Source organism: Cebidichthys violaceus, unplaced genomic scaffold, assembly GCF_023349555.1.
Source record: "Cebidichthys violaceus isolate CVI_PGR_0920_01 unplaced genomic scaffold, fCebVio1.0.p SCAF_16, whole genome shotgun sequence".
NCBI classification, from domain to species: domain Eukaryota; kingdom Metazoa; phylum Chordata; class Actinopteri; order Perciformes; family Stichaeidae; genus Cebidichthys; species Cebidichthys violaceus.
This window is the reverse complement of record NW_027176329.1, coordinates 14,046,212-14,064,697: the sequence shown is the minus strand read 5'-3', so window position 1 is coordinate 14,064,697 and position 18,486 is coordinate 14,046,212. Positions and strand designations below refer to the sequence as shown.

The following is an 18,486-nucleotide window of genomic DNA, read 5'->3' as shown; positions in this document are numbered from 1 at the left end:
GGCCAATATCAAACCTCACATTTTTAAGTAAAATAACTGAAAAAGCAGATTTTCAACAGCTGAATCAACTTTTTGGCCGTAAATAACTGTTTTGATGTCTTTCGGTCAGGCTTTCAACAGCACCACAGCACTGAAACTGCTCTTGTTAAAGTTTTCAATAACATCCACTTAAACACAGACAATGGCAACATTTCAGTCTTAGTATTACTAGATCTCAGTGCTGCATTCGACATGGTCGACCATGACAGACTACTAGAAAAACTAAAAATGTGGGTAGGACTCTCTGGCACAACTGGTTTGAATCCTACTTGACGGACAGCGAATACTTTGAGTCTGTAGCTAATTACACATCAGAGCTGACTAAAATGACATGTGGTGTTCCCCAAGGTTCAATACTGGGGCCTCTTCTGTTCAACATCGACATGCTACCACTAGCTCAGATTATGGAAAACAACAAAGTGTGTTATCATAATTATGCAGACGACACACAAATTTACATAACTATATCACCAGCAGACTATAATCCCATACAAGGGCTGGGTAAATGCATTGAACAAATCAACAAATGTGCCAGAATGTCCTTCAATTAAAAAAAGAAGTAATTGTTTTTGGTACCAAGGACGAATGATTGAAAGTCAGAGCTCGGCTTCAATCACTGATGTTAAAAACCACAAACCAAGCCAGAAATCTATGTGTAGTTAGGCATTTGTCCGACCTGGAGTTATCCACAACTTGGCACCATCTGATCTGAGCTCAGGTGGGAGGAGAAAGATAACAGGAGGCTTGTTGCTCGCCCACTGTCTCAGTTCATAGCTCCCACTTGCCAGTGTGTCCTGCAGTTTATCTACGAGGGCTTAGGCCTCGTCCTCTGATGTCAGACTCCTTCAGCATTTGGCAACATAAAATGACCTCAGTACTGCCTCTCTGATGTCCTCTCCCTCGCAGCTGTAATCGATGGTATGTTTCTGGAGAGCAAACTTGGCACAGCAGGGGGAGCTTGTGGTGCGGAACATCCATTTGCCAAAGCTTTTCAGCTTGGCTGTAGATGTCTGCTGGTTATGATAAAATGGACATGAACAGACACTGCTGCTGTGACAGACAAGGCCTTAGTGCCTGTGCTGGGCCTTGGAGAGACCACCCAAGGCGGGTCTTCACAGCTCCAGGCGTACTGGCTCTACTGGCGTGATCAAATGGGGATGATCAGAACCAATAAGTAGAACTGGGCGAACCAAGTGCAATGGCGGCAGGGGTAGATCCCTCAGGTGTCAATACTTCTTCTGTAAGGCTTCCAATGGATGTGTGTGTTCAGCTAGACGTTTCTTGCTGGTCTGCTGGGCTGCTAGGTGGAGGAGGATAGCATGTTCCAAACCACCATCCAGGATTGCATAGGCGACCATGGATCCATCTCCATTTCTCAGCACCACTCTGACTGACTTTGAGGAGAACCTTCCACCCCTCTAGCGGCCGATCGATGTCTAGAACATCTTCTGTGAGACTGTTAAAGGGGGCTTTACGGCGCTCTGACTTTCCTTGTGCCTGCTCCCTGCCATCAGTAGCCCGCTCGATGTGTTGTGCAAAGAGGTGTCTGTTGCCACAGGTCTTGCAACGTATCTTTAGGTTATATTCCACATTTCGATGGCCTCGGACACAGCGCCAGCAGTGGTTGTTTTCCTTAATCCAAGTCTGCTTCTGGGTGGTGTTGAGAGTCTGAAGATTGACACAATTAAGTGAATGTTTACTATTGTCGCTCTGATGAGCGTGATACTGCCACCTTCTGAGATGCGGTGGCCCCACTGTAGGATTGGAGGTTTCCTTCTCCCTCCTTGAGCTGCTGCTGAACCTGGTGTTGCCTTCTTGCACTTGGAGCTCATACTCTAGCCAGTCAGCCAGGTCAAGGAGAGTTGGTATGGGCACCTTGAGGGGATGAATGAAGCGACGGAAACTGGAGCGCAGGTCATGGGGGAGCTTTCATAACAGGCGGGATACATGTGAGCCACATTCTAATTTGACTCTGCCTTTCCTTCCCAGTTGCTCCAACATACTCACTAAGGACTAATTGGCCTTACAACTTGAACTCAGACAAATCTCTTATGGCCCTCATGACCTACACTGACCAGGGACATGCGGTCAGGGGAGGCAGGTGAGCCTCACCAGCCACAAACATCACCGCAAGTCACCGATACTGAGAACAAACATACCACATGGCCAGGAAGAGCAAACCACTCTTAGAGGGGAGTTGGAATAGTTCAAGTGGTGTGGCCTTTAAAACAAAGTGGTTAAAAACATGGTTTTGCTTGTTAAAGCTTATTGAAAATAGCATATTTCACATAACTTCAGATTTTCCAAAGCATATCAAACTTTAGACTTATCTCCTCCGCAGGCTGCCATTGATTTGAGGACACTATGAAAAGCTACATGCAGTTGATTAATGCAGTTTCTTGTCTGAGGAAAAAGGTAGCCGACAAAGATGTAGTTTTTTTTTAATAACAATCGTTCATGTAACTGGTTTCACAATAATGCCATGCAACCACTTATACTCATTAACCCATTATAAAGAAGTAAGTCATTCAATCATGAAAACTTTAAATAGCCATTTCTGGAAGTCATATTTAAATCATGGTGGCGTTAATCCACATAATGCACGTTGAATTTTTATACAGAAAAATATATTAAATTATGGACATGTACTGTGCTTTTACTGAGCATGAAATATGTAAATACATTCGCTTTTAAACAAACTGAACAAGTAAGGGAGGAGATGCACCTCCAGAAATTAGGATGGGAGAAGGAATGGAAAAAAGTAAAAGATGCATATTAAAGTTAAAGAGAAAGAAAAGACTGTATGAAGTGAGTAGTAATGGAAATAAAGAAAAGTAACTTGAATGCTGCGAGGGTCTGTTATTTTAATTAGAAGCAAAGGCAGTGAGCCAGCTCTTTTGTCTGGATCTTTCCGTCTCCGTTGATGTCGCAGTGACCCATCGGGGTTTTCCTGAACTTGTCCAGGTCTGTACTGCTGATGCTAGAGGACAAGGTTCAACAGTGAGGTCAGAGGTGATGTACAATTTGAATGACTGATATCCAATTTTTAAATGTTACATCTGCTCTGTATATAAAAAAGGTAAAGTATGCAATAGCAGTTATAAGACAGTTTTCACCAGCTCCCATCATGTCCTTTACTAATCCATCCGTTTCAGGGCCCTCCAATGCACTAGTCTTACGCTACACAGTGAATAACTCATGATCAGGGGTGATGAAAAACAAAACTGGCCAAGTTTCAGTTTCCTGACCAAATGTCAGGAACATTCATGTTCTAAAAGAAGCATTAATAAACCAGTATGTAAACATCAACTAATCTACCACTTCAAAGACCTAGAATTTTTTTTTTAAATACATAATATCTGATCCAACTAAAGACGTTCTAGTACTATTCTATCAAGCTACTACGGAGCATTGTCACACAAGGGTAATTTAGAAAATTGCAATGACATTCATAGACAGTGCTGTTCCATGTACTTTATTGAATTTCACAAACGTTGGTGCCAGGACAGACTGCGGTCAAGAACATGAGAACAGAAATACAATTTAACAAGTTTGCAATGCATTCATCTCAAGAAAGATATTTTCTTCACCATGTAAAACAAAATTTGTAGGATTGAATATTTAATCTGGTCAAGAACATGTAAAGTTAGACAAACTTACAGTGAAGATACTCAAGGTAACTGGTGTCCATTTTAAACAAGCACCAGTGGATACTGCCACCTAGGATGGTCCGGGAATGCCATGGAAATTTGTCTTAAACTTCTTTGACCAACATTTGAGTCAGCAGGCTGCACATTAGGACCAGAAAAACCTTGAAGAAAAGGAAAATTCCACCTTTGCTTTGAAATACCTCCTGGTGAGGCTTGGATGGGGACTGAGGACCAGATTGCATAATAATTCCACTACTTGAACGATCATCTGATTCCATTCTTGGGCAAGACAAAATCCCACATGCCAGCTTTGGTCTGGAGGACACCATTTGCATTGGGGTTAGCTTGAGGTGGCTGCTGGTAATTGGTCAGCTGGGGCTTGGAGGGCGACTGGTAACCCGTCAGCTGGGGCTTGGAGGGCGACTGGTAACGCGTCAGCTGGGGCTTCGAGGGCGACTGGTAACCCGTCAGCTGGGGCTTCGAGGGCGACTGGTAACCCGTCAGCTGGGGCTTCGAGGGCGACTGGTAACCCGTCAGCTGGGGCTTCGAGGGCGACTGGTAACCCGTCAGCTGGGGCTTCGAGGGCGACTGGTAACCCGTCAGCTGGGGCTTCGAGGGCGACTGGTAACCCGTCAGCTGGGGCTTCGAGGGCGACTGGTAACCCGTCAGCTGGGGCTTCGAGGGCGACTGGTAACCCGTCAGCTGGGGCTTCGAGGGCGACTGGTAACCCGTCAGCTGGGGCTTCGAGGGCGACTGGTAACCCGTCAGCTGGGGCTTCGAGGGCGACTGGTAACCCGTCAGCTGGGGCTTCGAGGGCGACTGGTAACCCGTCAGCTGGGGCTTCGAGGGCGACTGGTAACCCGTCAGCTGGGGCTTGGAGGGCGACTGGTAACCCGTCAGCTGGGGCTTCGAGGGCGACTGGTAACCCGTCAGCTGGGGCTTCGAGGGCGACTGGTAACCCGTCTGCTGGGGCTTCGAGGGCGACTGGTAACCCGTCTGCTGGGGCTTCGAGGGCAACTGGTAACCCGTCTGCTGGGGCTTCGAGGGCGACTGGTAACCCGTCTGCTGGGGCTTCGAGGGTGACTGGTAACCCGTCAGCTGGGGCGACTGGTAACCCATCAGCTGGGGCTTGGAGGGCGACTGGTAACCCGTCAGCTGGGGCTTGGAGGGCGACTGGTAACCCGTCAGCTGGGGCTTGGAGGGCGACTGGTAACCCGTCAGCTGGGGCTTGGAGGGCGACTGGTAACCCGTCAGCTGGGGCTTGGAGGGCGACTGGTAACCCGTCAGCTGGGGCTTGGAGGGCGACTGGTAACCCGTCAGCTGGGGCTTGGAGGGCGACTGGTAACCCGTCAGCTGGGGCGACTGGTAACCCGTCAGCTGGGGTTTGGACGGCAACTGGTAACCAGTCCGCTGGGGCTTGGACGGCAACTGGTAACCAGTCCGCTGGGGCTTGGACGGCAACTGGTAACCAGTCCGCTGGGGCTTGGACGGCAACTGGTAACCCGTCCGCTGGGGCTTGGACGGCAACTGGTAACCCGTCCGCTGGGGCTTGGACGGCGACTGGTAACCAGTCTGCTGGGGCTTGGACAGCAACTGGTAACCCGTCTGCTGGGGCTTGGACGGCGGCTGAGGACCAGATTGCATAATAATTCCACTACTTGAAGCAATACCTGACTCAAATCTTTTTCCATTCTTTGGTAAGGCAAAATCCCACATTGCAACTTTGGTCTGGAAGACACCATTTGCATTGTGGTTAGCTGGAGGTGGCTGCTGGGACTTTTGTTTGGGTTTCCGAATGATCCGTGTGCCAGGGACGTAACTAGAAACACTTCCCTCTGGACTGTAATCATCTACCTGCCCACTTTCACTCTGACTGGGTCCAGAACTACCCAGAAACCCTCCAGGCTGTGCAGACCTCTCATAAGTGGATGTAAAGGCAGGTTTATGGTTTCCTGGATAATCAAAGTGAGGTGTAATGCCACTGGAGCCTCCGCTTCTGTAGCTGAGTGCTAGAAAAACAAAAACATTTCAGAAGGTCAGTTCTGTGAAGAAATTGCAAAATTGAAACTGCAGCTCTTATAGCATGAATTCTTACCATTTGCATGCTGCCCAAAAGCCAACATTGAGAGCACAAGCACTCTGAAAAAAGATGATAAAGTGAACAAATCAAAAAATGATAAAAGAATTAAACAGCTTTCTGAAACAAAGAAGAGCAATCATACCTCACGCAAAATCCCCAAAACATTTCAGGTTTTCAAACTCAATTATACTGCCTGCAATATGTGTTGCTTCTGGCAGGAAAACCAACAGACTCTACTGTTTCAGCTTTCTGACAGCTGCGCAGACAGTGGCCCTTTTCAAGTGTTGGTGCCGACCAATCACGTCTCACTCTGATGAAGTAATTGGAATCGGGCTGGGACGTTCACTCTCACAACCTGGGCAGGTGTTTGCAATTCAGTTAATTCCACACATTTGTTCAGTTCAGTTTGTAGATATGCTCTAAAGGTAAATTCACACAAATTACAAACCCAGGCCGCTCCTCATACAGATAGTATAAAGTACTACTGTATTAAAATTAACCTGATGCCCCTGTGTTGCGTGATGTGTTTAGGGTTCTTGCTGTACATTATATACTCATATTAGTATGTCATTTAGACACAGCTGCAGCAAGTACTGCATGACATTTAATGCTTTCTCACTGACGTTGACAGGTGACACTGGACGTTTACTAAAAACAAATATGCAAGTGGTTTAAAACATGGTTTTGCATGTGAAAGCCCATTGAAAATATTTCACATAACTTCTGTTGATTTTCCAAAGCATATAATACAACTTTGTGCAGTAATTTAATAATGCAGTTTTTGTTATCGTTTCAGAGAATAAAAACGTATCCGACAAAGATTTAATACTTTTTTATTAACAATCATTCACACTGGTTTCACAATAATGCCATGCAAACACCTTTTCATATATTAATACATTATAAAGAAGCAAGTCATGCAATCATGAAAACAGCAACTAGCTGTTTTTGGAATACATATTTAAAACATGGTGGCATTACTCCACATATAATGCACATTATGTTGACCTTATGTTGAAAATATATAAATGATGGACATGTACTGTGTTTTTATTGAGCATTAAATATGTACATACATTGGCTTTTAAACACCAAACAGAATCAGTAAGGGAGGAGATACACCTCCAGAAATTAGGATTAGGATTGGAGAAGGAATGGAAAAAGTAAAAGATGCACATTAAAATTCAAAAAGAGAAAAAGGAGGTATGAAGTGAGCAGTGATGGAGGAAATAAAGAACTTGAATGCTGCGAGGGTCTTTTATTTGAGTTTGAGGCCGAGGCAGAGAGCCAGCTCGTTCTTCTGGATCTTTCCGTCTCCGTTGATGTCGCAGTGACCCATCAGAGTTTTCCTGAACTTGTCCAGGTCTATGCTGCTGATGCTGGGCTGGAGGACAGGGTTCAACAGAGAGGTCAAAGGTGAGTAAAATTACAATGACTGATATCTAATTGTTATCTAATTGTTATCTAATTGTTTTGTATATACAAAAAGTAAAGTATGTAATAGCAGTGATATTGTGACGGATAAGACCTTTTTCACCTTCACCAGCTCCATCATGTCCTTTACAAATCCATCCACTTCAGGGCCCTCCAACGCACCAGTCTTACTCTACACACACACACACACACACACACACACACACACACACACACACACACACACACACACACACACACACAGTGAATAATCTATAATTATCAGGGGTGGTGAAAAGGAAAACTATACATAAACTTCTCTGTTTCCTAAACAAATTAAGTTTTGGCGACACTACAGGCCAAAACATTGCTTCATGCAGAGATCAATTTAGAGATTTTGGTCTATTTTTAGACTAGCAAAGAAAACATTCAAAATACACGTTTAGGTGTTTTTATTCTACTACTTTGTATATTTGATCTGTAGATTTCTCCTAAATTCAGCAAAAGTTACCATTAGATAATGCCTCATTTGCATATTTAAACATAACATTTTAGAAAACTTGTAATACAAAAATGATTTGTCTTAACTTCAGTAATGAACTGGTGAAGTTTCATGGTGATATCTATTAGTTAATTTTGTTACCCTATGTAGTGTCTTCAAAATGTCTATAATTTAACTAAACATCTCTTTAAAGGACGTTTTTTCTCAGACTCTGATCCAGAAATCTCCACTTCAGTAGCTCTTACACACACCAAACGTTACACTTTCATTCCTCTCTATATTCTGAAGGTTTGTACAGAGGGGTTTGTTCACATAGCATTCAGAGCCTCATTTATACTACATTTTATCACTAAAATCATGGAGAAAATGGATGTTTTATGTCTGTTGACAGTAATTTATGATTTATGAAGTGATACAAAGATATATAAATCGCCTCTGTAAAAACCTTTGACTCTAATATGTCAACAACATGAAACAAGGCTTTTGAACCTGACTTTATCCAACATTCACATTTATGTTCAGGGAATGTATGTAAATTAGCACATATTTAATATGACAATGCCTCATTTGCATATTTGAACATACAATTTTAGAAACTTGTAGCACAAAAAATAATTGTCGTAATTTAAGTAATCAACTGAAGTATTTTAAATTCAGCATTCAACATGAACAAATATTCATAAAGCTAATATTCAAGCGTTATTTTACAGTACATTTATATGGTCAGAAAGACATCAAACTAAAATCTAAATTCAAACTTACAACGTCATAGTGAGCAAATATCTTCTCAAAGTCTCTCTTCCTGTCCTCCTGACTGCAAGCCTGACACCAAATACAACAAGGAGAGTAATGGAACCATGAGAATTTAGTATTAAATATTTAGGATCATCTATTAATTCAAGTAAAAGTATGATTAAAAAACGTCTCAATAAAGTCTTCAAACTTACGTCCATCTTAAACTTCAGCAGGAAGTTTTCTTTCAGGGCCAAGATTCTTCAGAAAACAAGAAACAAGACAGAATTATTCTAATTTTAAGAGTCAAGTGGCAGATTTGAGAGATGAATGATTCAAATTACATCTGATGGAGAGATCATCAGTACCTGGCCATGTCGCTTAAGTCCAGTCTGCCGTCCCTATTCTTGTCAAACATCTTCATCTACAGGAGGGGAAAAAAAATTAAAATGATTCTGTTGATGACAAGAAGAAGTCAGCAGCACGAACATCTGGTTACCATGGAATCAGTGTACTGCTCCAGTTGTTCAGGGGTGATGGACTTCCTGTGTTGAAGGAAGAGGTCCTGCAGGAATCCCTGAAGGGACAAAAAGCAAAAAAAGATGTAACAGCTGGGGGGGCACTAGGACCACGCAGAGGTTTTAGCCAATCAGGTGAGAGCCACAAGCTCAGATGTTCAGGACTATAGGCTGCCCAACATCCCCCCGAAGTTCCTGAAGACCTGAACCCTCAGGGACTTAACTGACTGAACTGGCTTGAAATAGTATAGATACGAAATGAGAAGGCAACAACATATCACGTTACCTTGATGACATGTCATGGTCAATTGTGTTTTTAAAAAAGATATATTATTTACTGACTGATTTGAACGTCTTCAAGCTCACTGCCTCTAGAGACGAGAGGTAAGCGTACAAACATGATTTTACTTGTTCTTTGTCAAAACAGCTTCAATAAGCAAAATTGAAGTTACTGTGAGGACGTTGGAGGAAATCTAAGACTAATTATGTTTCTCCTATTTGACATCGAAGATGTTGTCTGCTCATGAAGCCTTATGTGACCATATGTGACCTGGCTGGGTGAACTTCCTTTGACACCTAGCGAAAACAACTGCTCGCATGTTTAGGGGTCAAAAGGTCTGAGGGAATTCAGCTCCTGTTCTAATTGATAGTGATCGTAAACCTGTAAGAGACGACAGCACTTACTCCGAGCTAAGTTATAACCATGGCTTCCTCTGTTACCAAGGGTGACCTTTGTGCGAGAACAGAGTGTTAAACGAAGAACCAGATACCATGTGCTTCTCTCCCCTGTATGATGTAAAGCCCATTTGATATCTCATGTGACAGGAACCTGTCATAGACCGTCCTGTGCCTTGTGTGTGTGTATGTTTACAATTATATAACCCAGTGGCTTGGAGTTGAAACTCTGAGCAGTCTTGACACGTCGTCTTGTATGTGTGCAACCCTAACTCCTTCTTGCAAGAATAAATGTCCTGTGATAATGATTTTTACATCGGCCTCGAGTGAATTTTTCTAACATAACTTGGTCCTTCGAGCCGGATCTCAAGATCCCCTTCTTATCTCCAGCTTGTGATCCTGAAACCGTGCACGGGGGAGTTCAAGACTCCTGACAAAGACCTCCGCCCTATTCTGACACGAGTTGTACTTGGCATTTTGGAGGCCAGGATTCTGCTGTAGAGGAGACGGAGTGACGAGATCCTTTTGTGAACCGAGCCAGTAAAGAATCATATCAGGTAAAACATCTTAAAAACCTTGGTGATTAAAGAAGAAGTTACTTCTTTGGATTTGCGGAATCCTAGTTGAAGGACTAATTAAACTAGGTGCTGATAAGAGACCTGAAGATTCAAGGAATCTTAAACTCTATTCTGCTTTACTAGTCACGGAATTAGGTAAACTTAGGTTCTGATAGAGACCTGCGATTCTCGGAATCTAAAATTTCTATTAGGTTTAATAGTCAAATGACTTTTAAGCTTTGGTGATGATAGACACCTGAGATTCAAAATCTAGAAGTCTATTAGTTTTATTAAATAACCTAGGTTTCAGGGGAGCCTAAAACTAAATAAATAATTATACTAAATAAATAAAAGACGGGTTCTCTTAACTGCTTCTGAACAGTCTCAGTTTAGTCCTGATCCTCTACATGACCTCCATCAGTAAACAAGACCATCAGAGAGAAGATGGTCTATTTCTAAATAGTTATTCTTAATGCTCGTCATTGGTGCCACTGGGTCAGATTCTGGTGAAACCAGATGAAATCATGTAGGTTCACCAGAAACTCCTTCAGCTCAGACACCAGCGGGGCCTCCAGCAGAGACCGGTCCACCGTGGACAGACCCAGATCCTCCAGCAGAGACCGGTCCACCGTGGACAGACCAAGATCCTCCAGCAGAGACCGGTCCACCATGGACAGACCTAGATCCAGCTTCACCTGCAGCCTTGAACCTGCAGTCGGAGCTCCGGAGGAAGGAGGAGAGCTCAGCTCCTGGCAGCAGCAGCGTCTCCTCCTCCTCCTCCTCCTCCTCCTCCTCCTCCAGGAGCAGAGCTTCTCCTCTCTGGGAGCCAACACCGACACCACGCTGCTGGAGACCCAGGACGTATTGCTGGACCCGCTGGTGGGAAGGGAGGCACGGGAGAACCAGAACCAGAACTGAAAGGGGCAGACTGTCAGACCCTGCTGCAGTAAAATGAGAGGTTTTCTAAAGGGAATCTGGTGCTCAGAAACACTGCCACGTTAGTCCACAGGGACCGCCAGAATCAACACAACATTAAGTTCCTCATAGTAGCTCTAAAAGGTTGATGAATAAACCAGGTGTGTAAAACAGCCTCTGCTTGTATTCTTCTGATCTCATGTGTCTTTAAGGACCATCTTAAATCCTTAAAGTTAATGTTTCTGTGTAAGGGCTGAACACCCATGTGCCGTTACCTTTTTTTTTTTTTTACGCCTCGGATACGGTCTTTTCAAAATAAACTTCTGTCTTCTCAGAAAACAACTTAGTTATGTTTAGGAAACAAAATCACTTTAAAATAATCACTGAACTGGACCCATCTACCTCTACCTTCAAACTTTATATTAAATTGATTTATTTCACGTGTATTTTAAAGTCCTGTCTATAAATAAATAGTCACAAACATAAGATCCACTGTGATCTAATCAATCTGAGCACCAGAGTTACCTTGAGCTCAATCGCTGAGATGTAGCCGCTGCTGTCCGTGTCGTAGCTCCTCCAGATCTACACAGACAAGACACCAATTACTGAAAATGCAATAAATATAACATAAAATTTGAGTCCGGCCACGGCAATGTTCATGACAACCTTCAATATGTAAATCATGAATACACTGACAGTTTTTTTTGTTTCTCTTCTCTTAAAAGTGTAGTGTTTGTCCTGAAGGTGGTGCTCAAGTCAAAAGTGATTTAACAGTCTGTCTGTTATCTCATGATATTTGTTTTGTCACAAAAAACATTAGTAATTGTTCTCCGGTGACAAATTTTCACAGCAAATTTCGTGAAAATTAAACCAGTTTTTGGAAGTTGATCGACGTCATATGATTAAACTAAAGGAATATTTCACCCACAAAATTTGTATATCAGTTACTCACACCTGGAATTATTTACCTGGTCTCCACAGTGAACAAAGTAAGACAGTTTATGTCAAAGTGTTTTATGTTTTAGGATAAATAAACTGATGTTCTGATGTAGTTTTGCTATTTTTAACACGGCTCCCATTTTTCCCTTTTTTTGGGATTCTTCGTTCGCCGTGGAGGCGTGAGAGGAAAAACTAAATTTCTTCAAGAATTTAAAGTAACACAGAGAGAATAACTGATATACAAATGTTTATTTTGGGGGGTTTAATAAAAGAGGGGTAAGTGACAGATCTGTAAAGTGAATAAACGTCACGTCTTCTGTAGCTTTACATTAAAATCTTGTTTGGGGTTTTTGAGCTTCCGCTGTCCTTCATTCCTTTGACCCCTCACCCTCATAAACTCCACGCTGTTGTCCAGCGGCGTTTCTCGGCGAAACAGAAGCAGGAAGTTCTCCTCCTCTGGCAGCATCACGATGGCCAGCTGGAGAAAAAAAAAAATCAAAAACAAACATTGTAGCTGGAGGCTTCTTTACATGATGCACGAAGATTGATCTCCATCAACAACTGAAACATCACCTCAGTATCTTACTTTGACCACAGGCTAAAAATATCTATAAATACTGTAAGTTTAGACTCTTCTACATCCCAGAAACAGCTCAGAGGAAAAGAGGAGATTTGTACCTCTTGTATTTGCAGACGTCGGTCAGCTGCGGTGTCGTAAGCGGACATGAATCTTCCTCTCAGTCTTCTGATCTTGTCCTCCGTTATCTCCTCCTTCTGAAAACAACATGGACTTTAAGGAGATTTCAAGTTTACTGATGCAGAATTTCATTTGTAACTATTTTTATAATGTATCAGTGAAGTTACTTATTTATACGGTGCGCACACACACACACACACACACACACACACAAAAATATATTTTTAAAGCCACTATGTGAATATTTTGACACTCTGACTTTGGTGCCTCCTGGTGGCTTGATCAAATACAGCACTGTGACAGAAAGCAACGTACTGTGATAAAGATCTGAAAATTAAACGCTACACACCGTTCGATTTTTCTCCAAACAGAAACTAAGTTTCACCGATCAGACGAGGCTGTAGATGTGAAACTGGAAAGTTGAGGTGTGTATTTTATATTTTATTTTATCAACCAGTAGGTTAAAAGCAGATCAGATTTGATCTCTTTACCTTCAACCCAAATTTTTCCAGCATGAGTTGAAAGAAGGCGTCCAGCTCCTTTCCTTCGATGTAACCGTTATCTAAAAACACAGTAAAAGAGTTCAGTAAAATGGTTTGTGTGGATTCAAAGACAACATTTACCAAAGTATGAATCAAGAGGGTGAAAGCTAAGTATATATATATTATTATAAATACTGATATATTTTTCACTTAAGCTGGATGGTTGAGTTTTTAACTGATTATCTCTGTTACTGTTAACAATAAATATTGAAACATTCATTGTTAATGAATTGATTATTGTGGTCTTTTCTCTTCTTGGGTTGCTTAGAAACAATGAATGTGTGTCTGATTCCAAACAGCATAATTATGCAAACATAATATCGAGTAAGGACAAACTTGCCTAAACTGACTTTAAAGGAGCAGTGAGAAGGATTTAGTGATATCTAGTGGTGAGTTTGCAGACTACAACCAATTGAATATCCCTCTGCTCACTCCTCGTGTCTCGGAGAACTACGGTGGCCTTCAGGTAACATAAAAACCACAGGCTGTATATAAGAAGTGGACGTAGTCATCGTGACTTCACCCATTGGTTTGTGGAGTGATGTTTTGAAGCCTTGAATTTGTCGATTTGGCTGTCGCCAGATTGGCTTTTTACAACCAGTGAACAGGAAGTGACCATATTTGGACTGTTGAGGAGTGACTGTCAATCACAGTAAGCCCCGCCCTAAAGCATACTCTGCTTTATGGTCTATTTGACTCTAAATGGACCATGATTTACTAAATGAACATCATGCTGTATTGCAGAAGACTTGAAACTAGAGATTGAGACCATAAACTCATGTTTACAATGTTTACTGAGGGAATAAATCAAGAGAGAAGTAGAGTCATTTTCTCATAGACTTCTATACAACCAGAGGAGTCGCCCCCTGATGGACATTAGAGAGAATGCAGCCGGAGGTTGCCTCAAACATGAAAGTCTCTCTAGAGTCAGTGTTTGGTTTGTCCGTTCTGGGCTTCAGTAGAAACATGGTGGACTCTGTGAAGAGCACCTGCTCCCTTTATATATATAGAAACAGCCTTTTCTAAACGAATGAAAACACAATGACTCCTATTTTCAGGTGATTATACACTAATAAAAACATATTATATTCCATTAAATCCTTCACACTGCTCCTTTAAAAGCTCCCTGATTGTCTCTCTCTCAAGGTCTCATGAAACACATCACATGTCATTGAGATTGAAAGTCCTCCTTCTGCAGAGATCATGTGATATAATAAACAAAAAAATAATCTGAAACAGGTACTACTTGACTTTTCGGTGAGATTGATTCATTCCTCAGTTTATTGTTATTTTGCAAATTTGCCAGCTAAAAATCATACATAAACCTGTAAGGACAGACATGACAATCCTCCTTTGCAAATTACCCCTTCAATTAGGATTTACAATATAAACTCAGGTTGGGCTGTACTTCTTTATTGCAAGTGTGATTTTTATCCCTGCAGTTCTTTAACTTTGGATGAATAAATGATTTATTACGACATGTTAATTATTTTTTAAAGTATCTGGATGTATTCTGCAGAGGAGACGGATAATGATGTGACTTGTCTCAGCTGTGATGTTCTGTTTAAACCCCAATTTAAACAGCCGTCATGACACACAAGTCCTAATTTACCACAATTATTACACCATCAGTTAAACGTCCTCTCCGAATGAATGTGCTGTTATTCAATACACAGCTTTATTTTTGTTGCATTTTTAGGCACAATAAAACACATTATTTACTCAGTTTAGTTCGCTGAACAAACCGACGTCCGAGCCATTAAAACCCTTCTTACCATCTACATCGAAATGTTGCCAGATCTGTAAGAAACCTGCAGCGTTCAGGCTGTCCAAGGCGCTGTCCATGGTGCTGAGGACCAGTCCAGAGGTTCAGCTGGTGACAACAAAACAAAAAACAAAAAAAAACACTTCTTCTAAAGATGCAAAGACAAAAGAGAGATGATCTGCTATCCACGGAAATAAGATGTTTTCTGATTTCACCTCCAGGCGACTAAAGAGGGATTCAACAGCTTGTATATGAAGGAGGGAGAGAGAGGGAGGGGTGGGATGAAGGAGGGAGGAGAAACAGAGAGAGAGAGAGAGAGAGTCTGGACAGTAAAACAGCATTTATTGGTCAAATAAAACATACAAATACAGAAATATCTGACAGCTGGATGTCACATTTCCAGGTTTGTACATTTGATGGCATATAAACAGTAAAACACATAATTTTACTTTCAAATTTTTAAAAGAAAAAAAGAACATTTAGATTCTGACAAAAATATTTTCCAATAAAATAGAAAACCACCACCATGTCTCTTAAATGTGAATCTGTGCAGTGTCAACAGCACGCTGTTGATTTTCTGCTCATAATACAATATAAACCCCAGAGATTGTGCATTTTACTCTGATATAAACCCCATTTATTTCACAAACAGAACCATAAACACATGGGAATGTTAGTACATATTTACATCGATACATCAGTAAGTGCAGCAGTACATGATAAGCCGTGTGTTATGGTGAGGACACAGCAGCGGTGTCGATAGTCTCTCTTTTAAATTCCTCTCTAGGATCTAAAACTCTGTCGTTATGTGGAGAAATTATTAATCCCGGAGACTCTGACGTGACCTGAACGCAGCGTTACATCTGACTTTACACTGTAAAAATCTCAACGATAGATTTTTAAAGTGTAAGACATATCTGTAGAACTGAAACTTAAACTTTGTTATTGAGCATCTTGATTTCGGAAATAGATTGACAAAATAATCTCAAATCAAGGCCCACTTACTAGATTTTATCTACCAGAGCTTTCAGCCACATCTCACAATCTTCATTGACAAATGGGACCATGAGAAGCAGTTGAAAGCTCACAGGCAACTAGACTAGCCCTGACTAGCTGCAATGACATTTAATAACATTAAACTTATGGTTTACAATGATATATGCAATTTAAAAAAGAAATATCAAGCCAATTCCAAAGCATGGTCAAGTTTCAAGTTTCCTTGAAATGGAATAAACCCTTCTGCAGTTGTCGGGTTAACATCATTAGCATCATGAAAAAAATTCTCTACAAAAATGAAGAGACAGTTTTGATAAAACAAAAAGCTGACTCACATGTTTATGTCTTAATTAGTCTCAACATTAGTTTGAGTAAAAAAGCACAGAGCGTGAACTTTCTTTGGTTTTTGACACTTTTCTTGTTGCTCATCTGTTCCCGCTGCTTCTAATTTTGGCATTTTCTAATTTGTGGAAAGTTCTTTTGTGTTTCAAGATGAGGAGTGAACGATGGCAGGATAAAAAACAAAGACTTCTTTTGAGCCTTGTGTCCAGAAAACCTGCTGGTAGAAGTCACTGAGTTACCAGCTTTAGTTCACCTGCAGAACAGAAATACAGTCAAACCGAACTGCTTCAGTCTGGACCTCCTCAGCGCTCTGGACTCACTCACCTCTTTGTATCTAAGCAGCAACACATTGTCTCTGCACCAGATAAAAGCCATCTGCTTAGTTCTTTATGGTCCTATTAGAGCTGTTGACAGAGACGCTAATGGAGCCGTTTTTGGTGTCCATTTAGCCGAACAGCTGGGACTGATCCAAAATCAGGAAACTCCGCAGATAACAGAATGACACATGCTAAATACTCCGCTTGCATGTGCCTCACCAGGAAATGTAAAAATGTTATGAATCACAGTTTTGTGTGCGATTGACCTCTTTGGTGTAGACAGGATTCAGAAAGCGTAAACATCTGGTTGGTGTCAGACCGGAGGGGCGTCGTCGGACTCCTCCTCTGATTTGTTGTCAGACTTGAGATCAACGGCCGGAGGAGGAATCTCCTCCTCAGCTGGACTGAGATCTGTGTCTGTGAGAGACGGAGGCCTCACTGAAGAGAGAGAGAGAGAGAGAGAGAGAGAGAGAGAGAGAGAGAGAGAGAGAGAGAGAGAGAGAGAGAATGTAGATGAGCAAAGAGAATGAGGGAAAACTAAAACAGTGAAAGATGTTTTTTCCGTCTGACTGGGAAAATAAATTAAAATACCATAGAAGGAAAACTAATTCAATATTAAGAAATAGTTATTTCACGCTTGATTCACTGTGTAAGTGCAGTCAGTAAACAGAGCAGATGTTCTGAAGGGTGATTCATGCTACTTTTAGAAAACCGTGCAGAGACGGAAACAGGATTCATGAGATTGACAGGGCGGTGATTAGTCGGACCGTAGGCGGGGAGGGACTTGGCTCGTTCCCATTCGTCCTCGCTCGCAGCGGGAGGATCGACTGAGCTCTTCAGAGACGACCACTGTCGACCGCCGGCGCCGGGCTCGACCGGAGAACCGGGAGGCTCGAACGCATCACCGTCCACGGGGAACTCACCTGCAGGGAGAGAAGAAACAATACCTAACTGTTCTGTGTATTAATGAATCTATGACGAAGTAGCAGACCGATTTGTATTTCTAACTTTTTCTTCTGTCACGTATCTAGAATACTCTCTGACCTATAAAGCTAAGAGTCAAATACGTCGTTCATGGTGTGGCTTCCTAACATGGAACTGGGATTATCGCAAAGTGGATGTTGAAAAGAGACGTTTAAGTTGATTACATTTTTAAGATTTACGTCATTAAAGAAGGAAAGATTCCTTCTCTTTTAGACTGACGGAAAACAGAATATTAGAATGAATTCTGCTTTCAAAACAAGCAACGCACGACAAAATGACAACAGCTTTAAAGATGACATTTATGCTCTAAATATTTAATTTAGCACCTTATAAGGACTGACGAAATCATAAACGTCATGCAGAAGCAGTGTGGAAATACACTCTTGATCTGTATATATTAAATATAATTTATATTAAGTATATATTAAAAATGTGGTGCAGGTTTAAATACTAAGCCAGAATTCATGCTCAAGCAACTGCAGTGCCTGAGAGAAGGACATTCTTAACAACTGACTGAACCTGAAATAACTTTGTCAGTTTGTTAGCGTGAAGTGTGTAATAAACACTCTTCAAGTGTGTAAAGGACCTTTTTCTTCCCGTCACTTTGATTTTAAAAACACGTCTTTTCCACGACAATTACAGAGAAGAACCGCTGTTTTACGGAAAAATACTTCCTGAAAGTGTTAATTATACAAGTCGAGAGTTTGACTACAAAATCACACACACACACACACACACCACACACACACACACACACACACACACACACACACACACACACACACACACACACACACACGTGTATGTGGCCTTGAAAGCATTC

The 18,486-nt window shown here is 41.8% G+C and overlaps 3 protein-coding genes across 5 annotated transcripts in view; all 3 read right to left on the bottom strand.

The window, feature by feature from the left end:
* Positions 1-2,907: 2,907 nt before the first annotated feature.
* On the bottom strand, positions 2,908-5,997 carry LOC137872969 (uncharacterized). The gene is made up of 5 exons (XM_068711507.1): positions 5,912-5,997; positions 5,785-5,828; positions 5,544-5,698; positions 3,991-5,315; positions 2,908-3,019 (listed from the first exon to the last, which is right to left on the bottom strand). The coding sequence occupies exons 1-5, from the start codon at positions 5,932-5,934 to the stop codon at positions 2,908-2,910; spliced, it is 1,659 nt and encodes a 552-aa protein (XP_068567608.1). The 5' UTR covers positions 5,935-5,997.
* A 626-nt stretch (positions 5,998-6,623) lies between these two features.
* LOC137872915 (secretagogin-like) lies at positions 6,624-15,254 on the bottom strand. The gene is made up of 11 exons (XM_068711426.1): positions 15,035-15,254; positions 13,209-13,279; positions 12,699-12,794; positions 12,409-12,498; positions 11,607-11,663; positions 8,916-8,993; positions 8,785-8,840; positions 8,632-8,677; positions 8,447-8,506; positions 7,307-7,375; positions 6,624-7,153 (listed from the first exon to the last, which is right to left on the bottom strand). The coding sequence occupies exons 1-11, from the start codon at positions 15,102-15,104 to the stop codon at positions 7,028-7,030; spliced, it is 819 nt and encodes a 272-aa protein (XP_068567527.1). The 5' UTR covers positions 15,105-15,254; the 3' UTR covers positions 6,624-7,027.
* Positions 15,255-15,345: 91 nt separating this feature from the next.
* LOC137872914 (F-actin-uncapping protein LRRC16A) overlaps positions 15,346-18,486 on the bottom strand; it is a 31,360-nt gene continuing 28,219 nt past the window's right edge. For all 3 annotated transcript variants that reach the window (XM_068711422.1, XM_068711425.1, XM_068711423.1), the window contains exons 37-38: positions 17,447-17,602; positions 15,346-17,117 (exon numbers count right to left, since the gene is read on the bottom strand). In XM_068711422.1, coding sequence (XP_068567523.1) covers positions 16,993-17,117; positions 17,447-17,602 — 281 coding nt within the window. In that variant the 3' untranslated portion in view covers positions 15,346-16,992. The remainder of the gene's footprint in view (positions 17,118-17,446; positions 17,603-18,486) is intronic.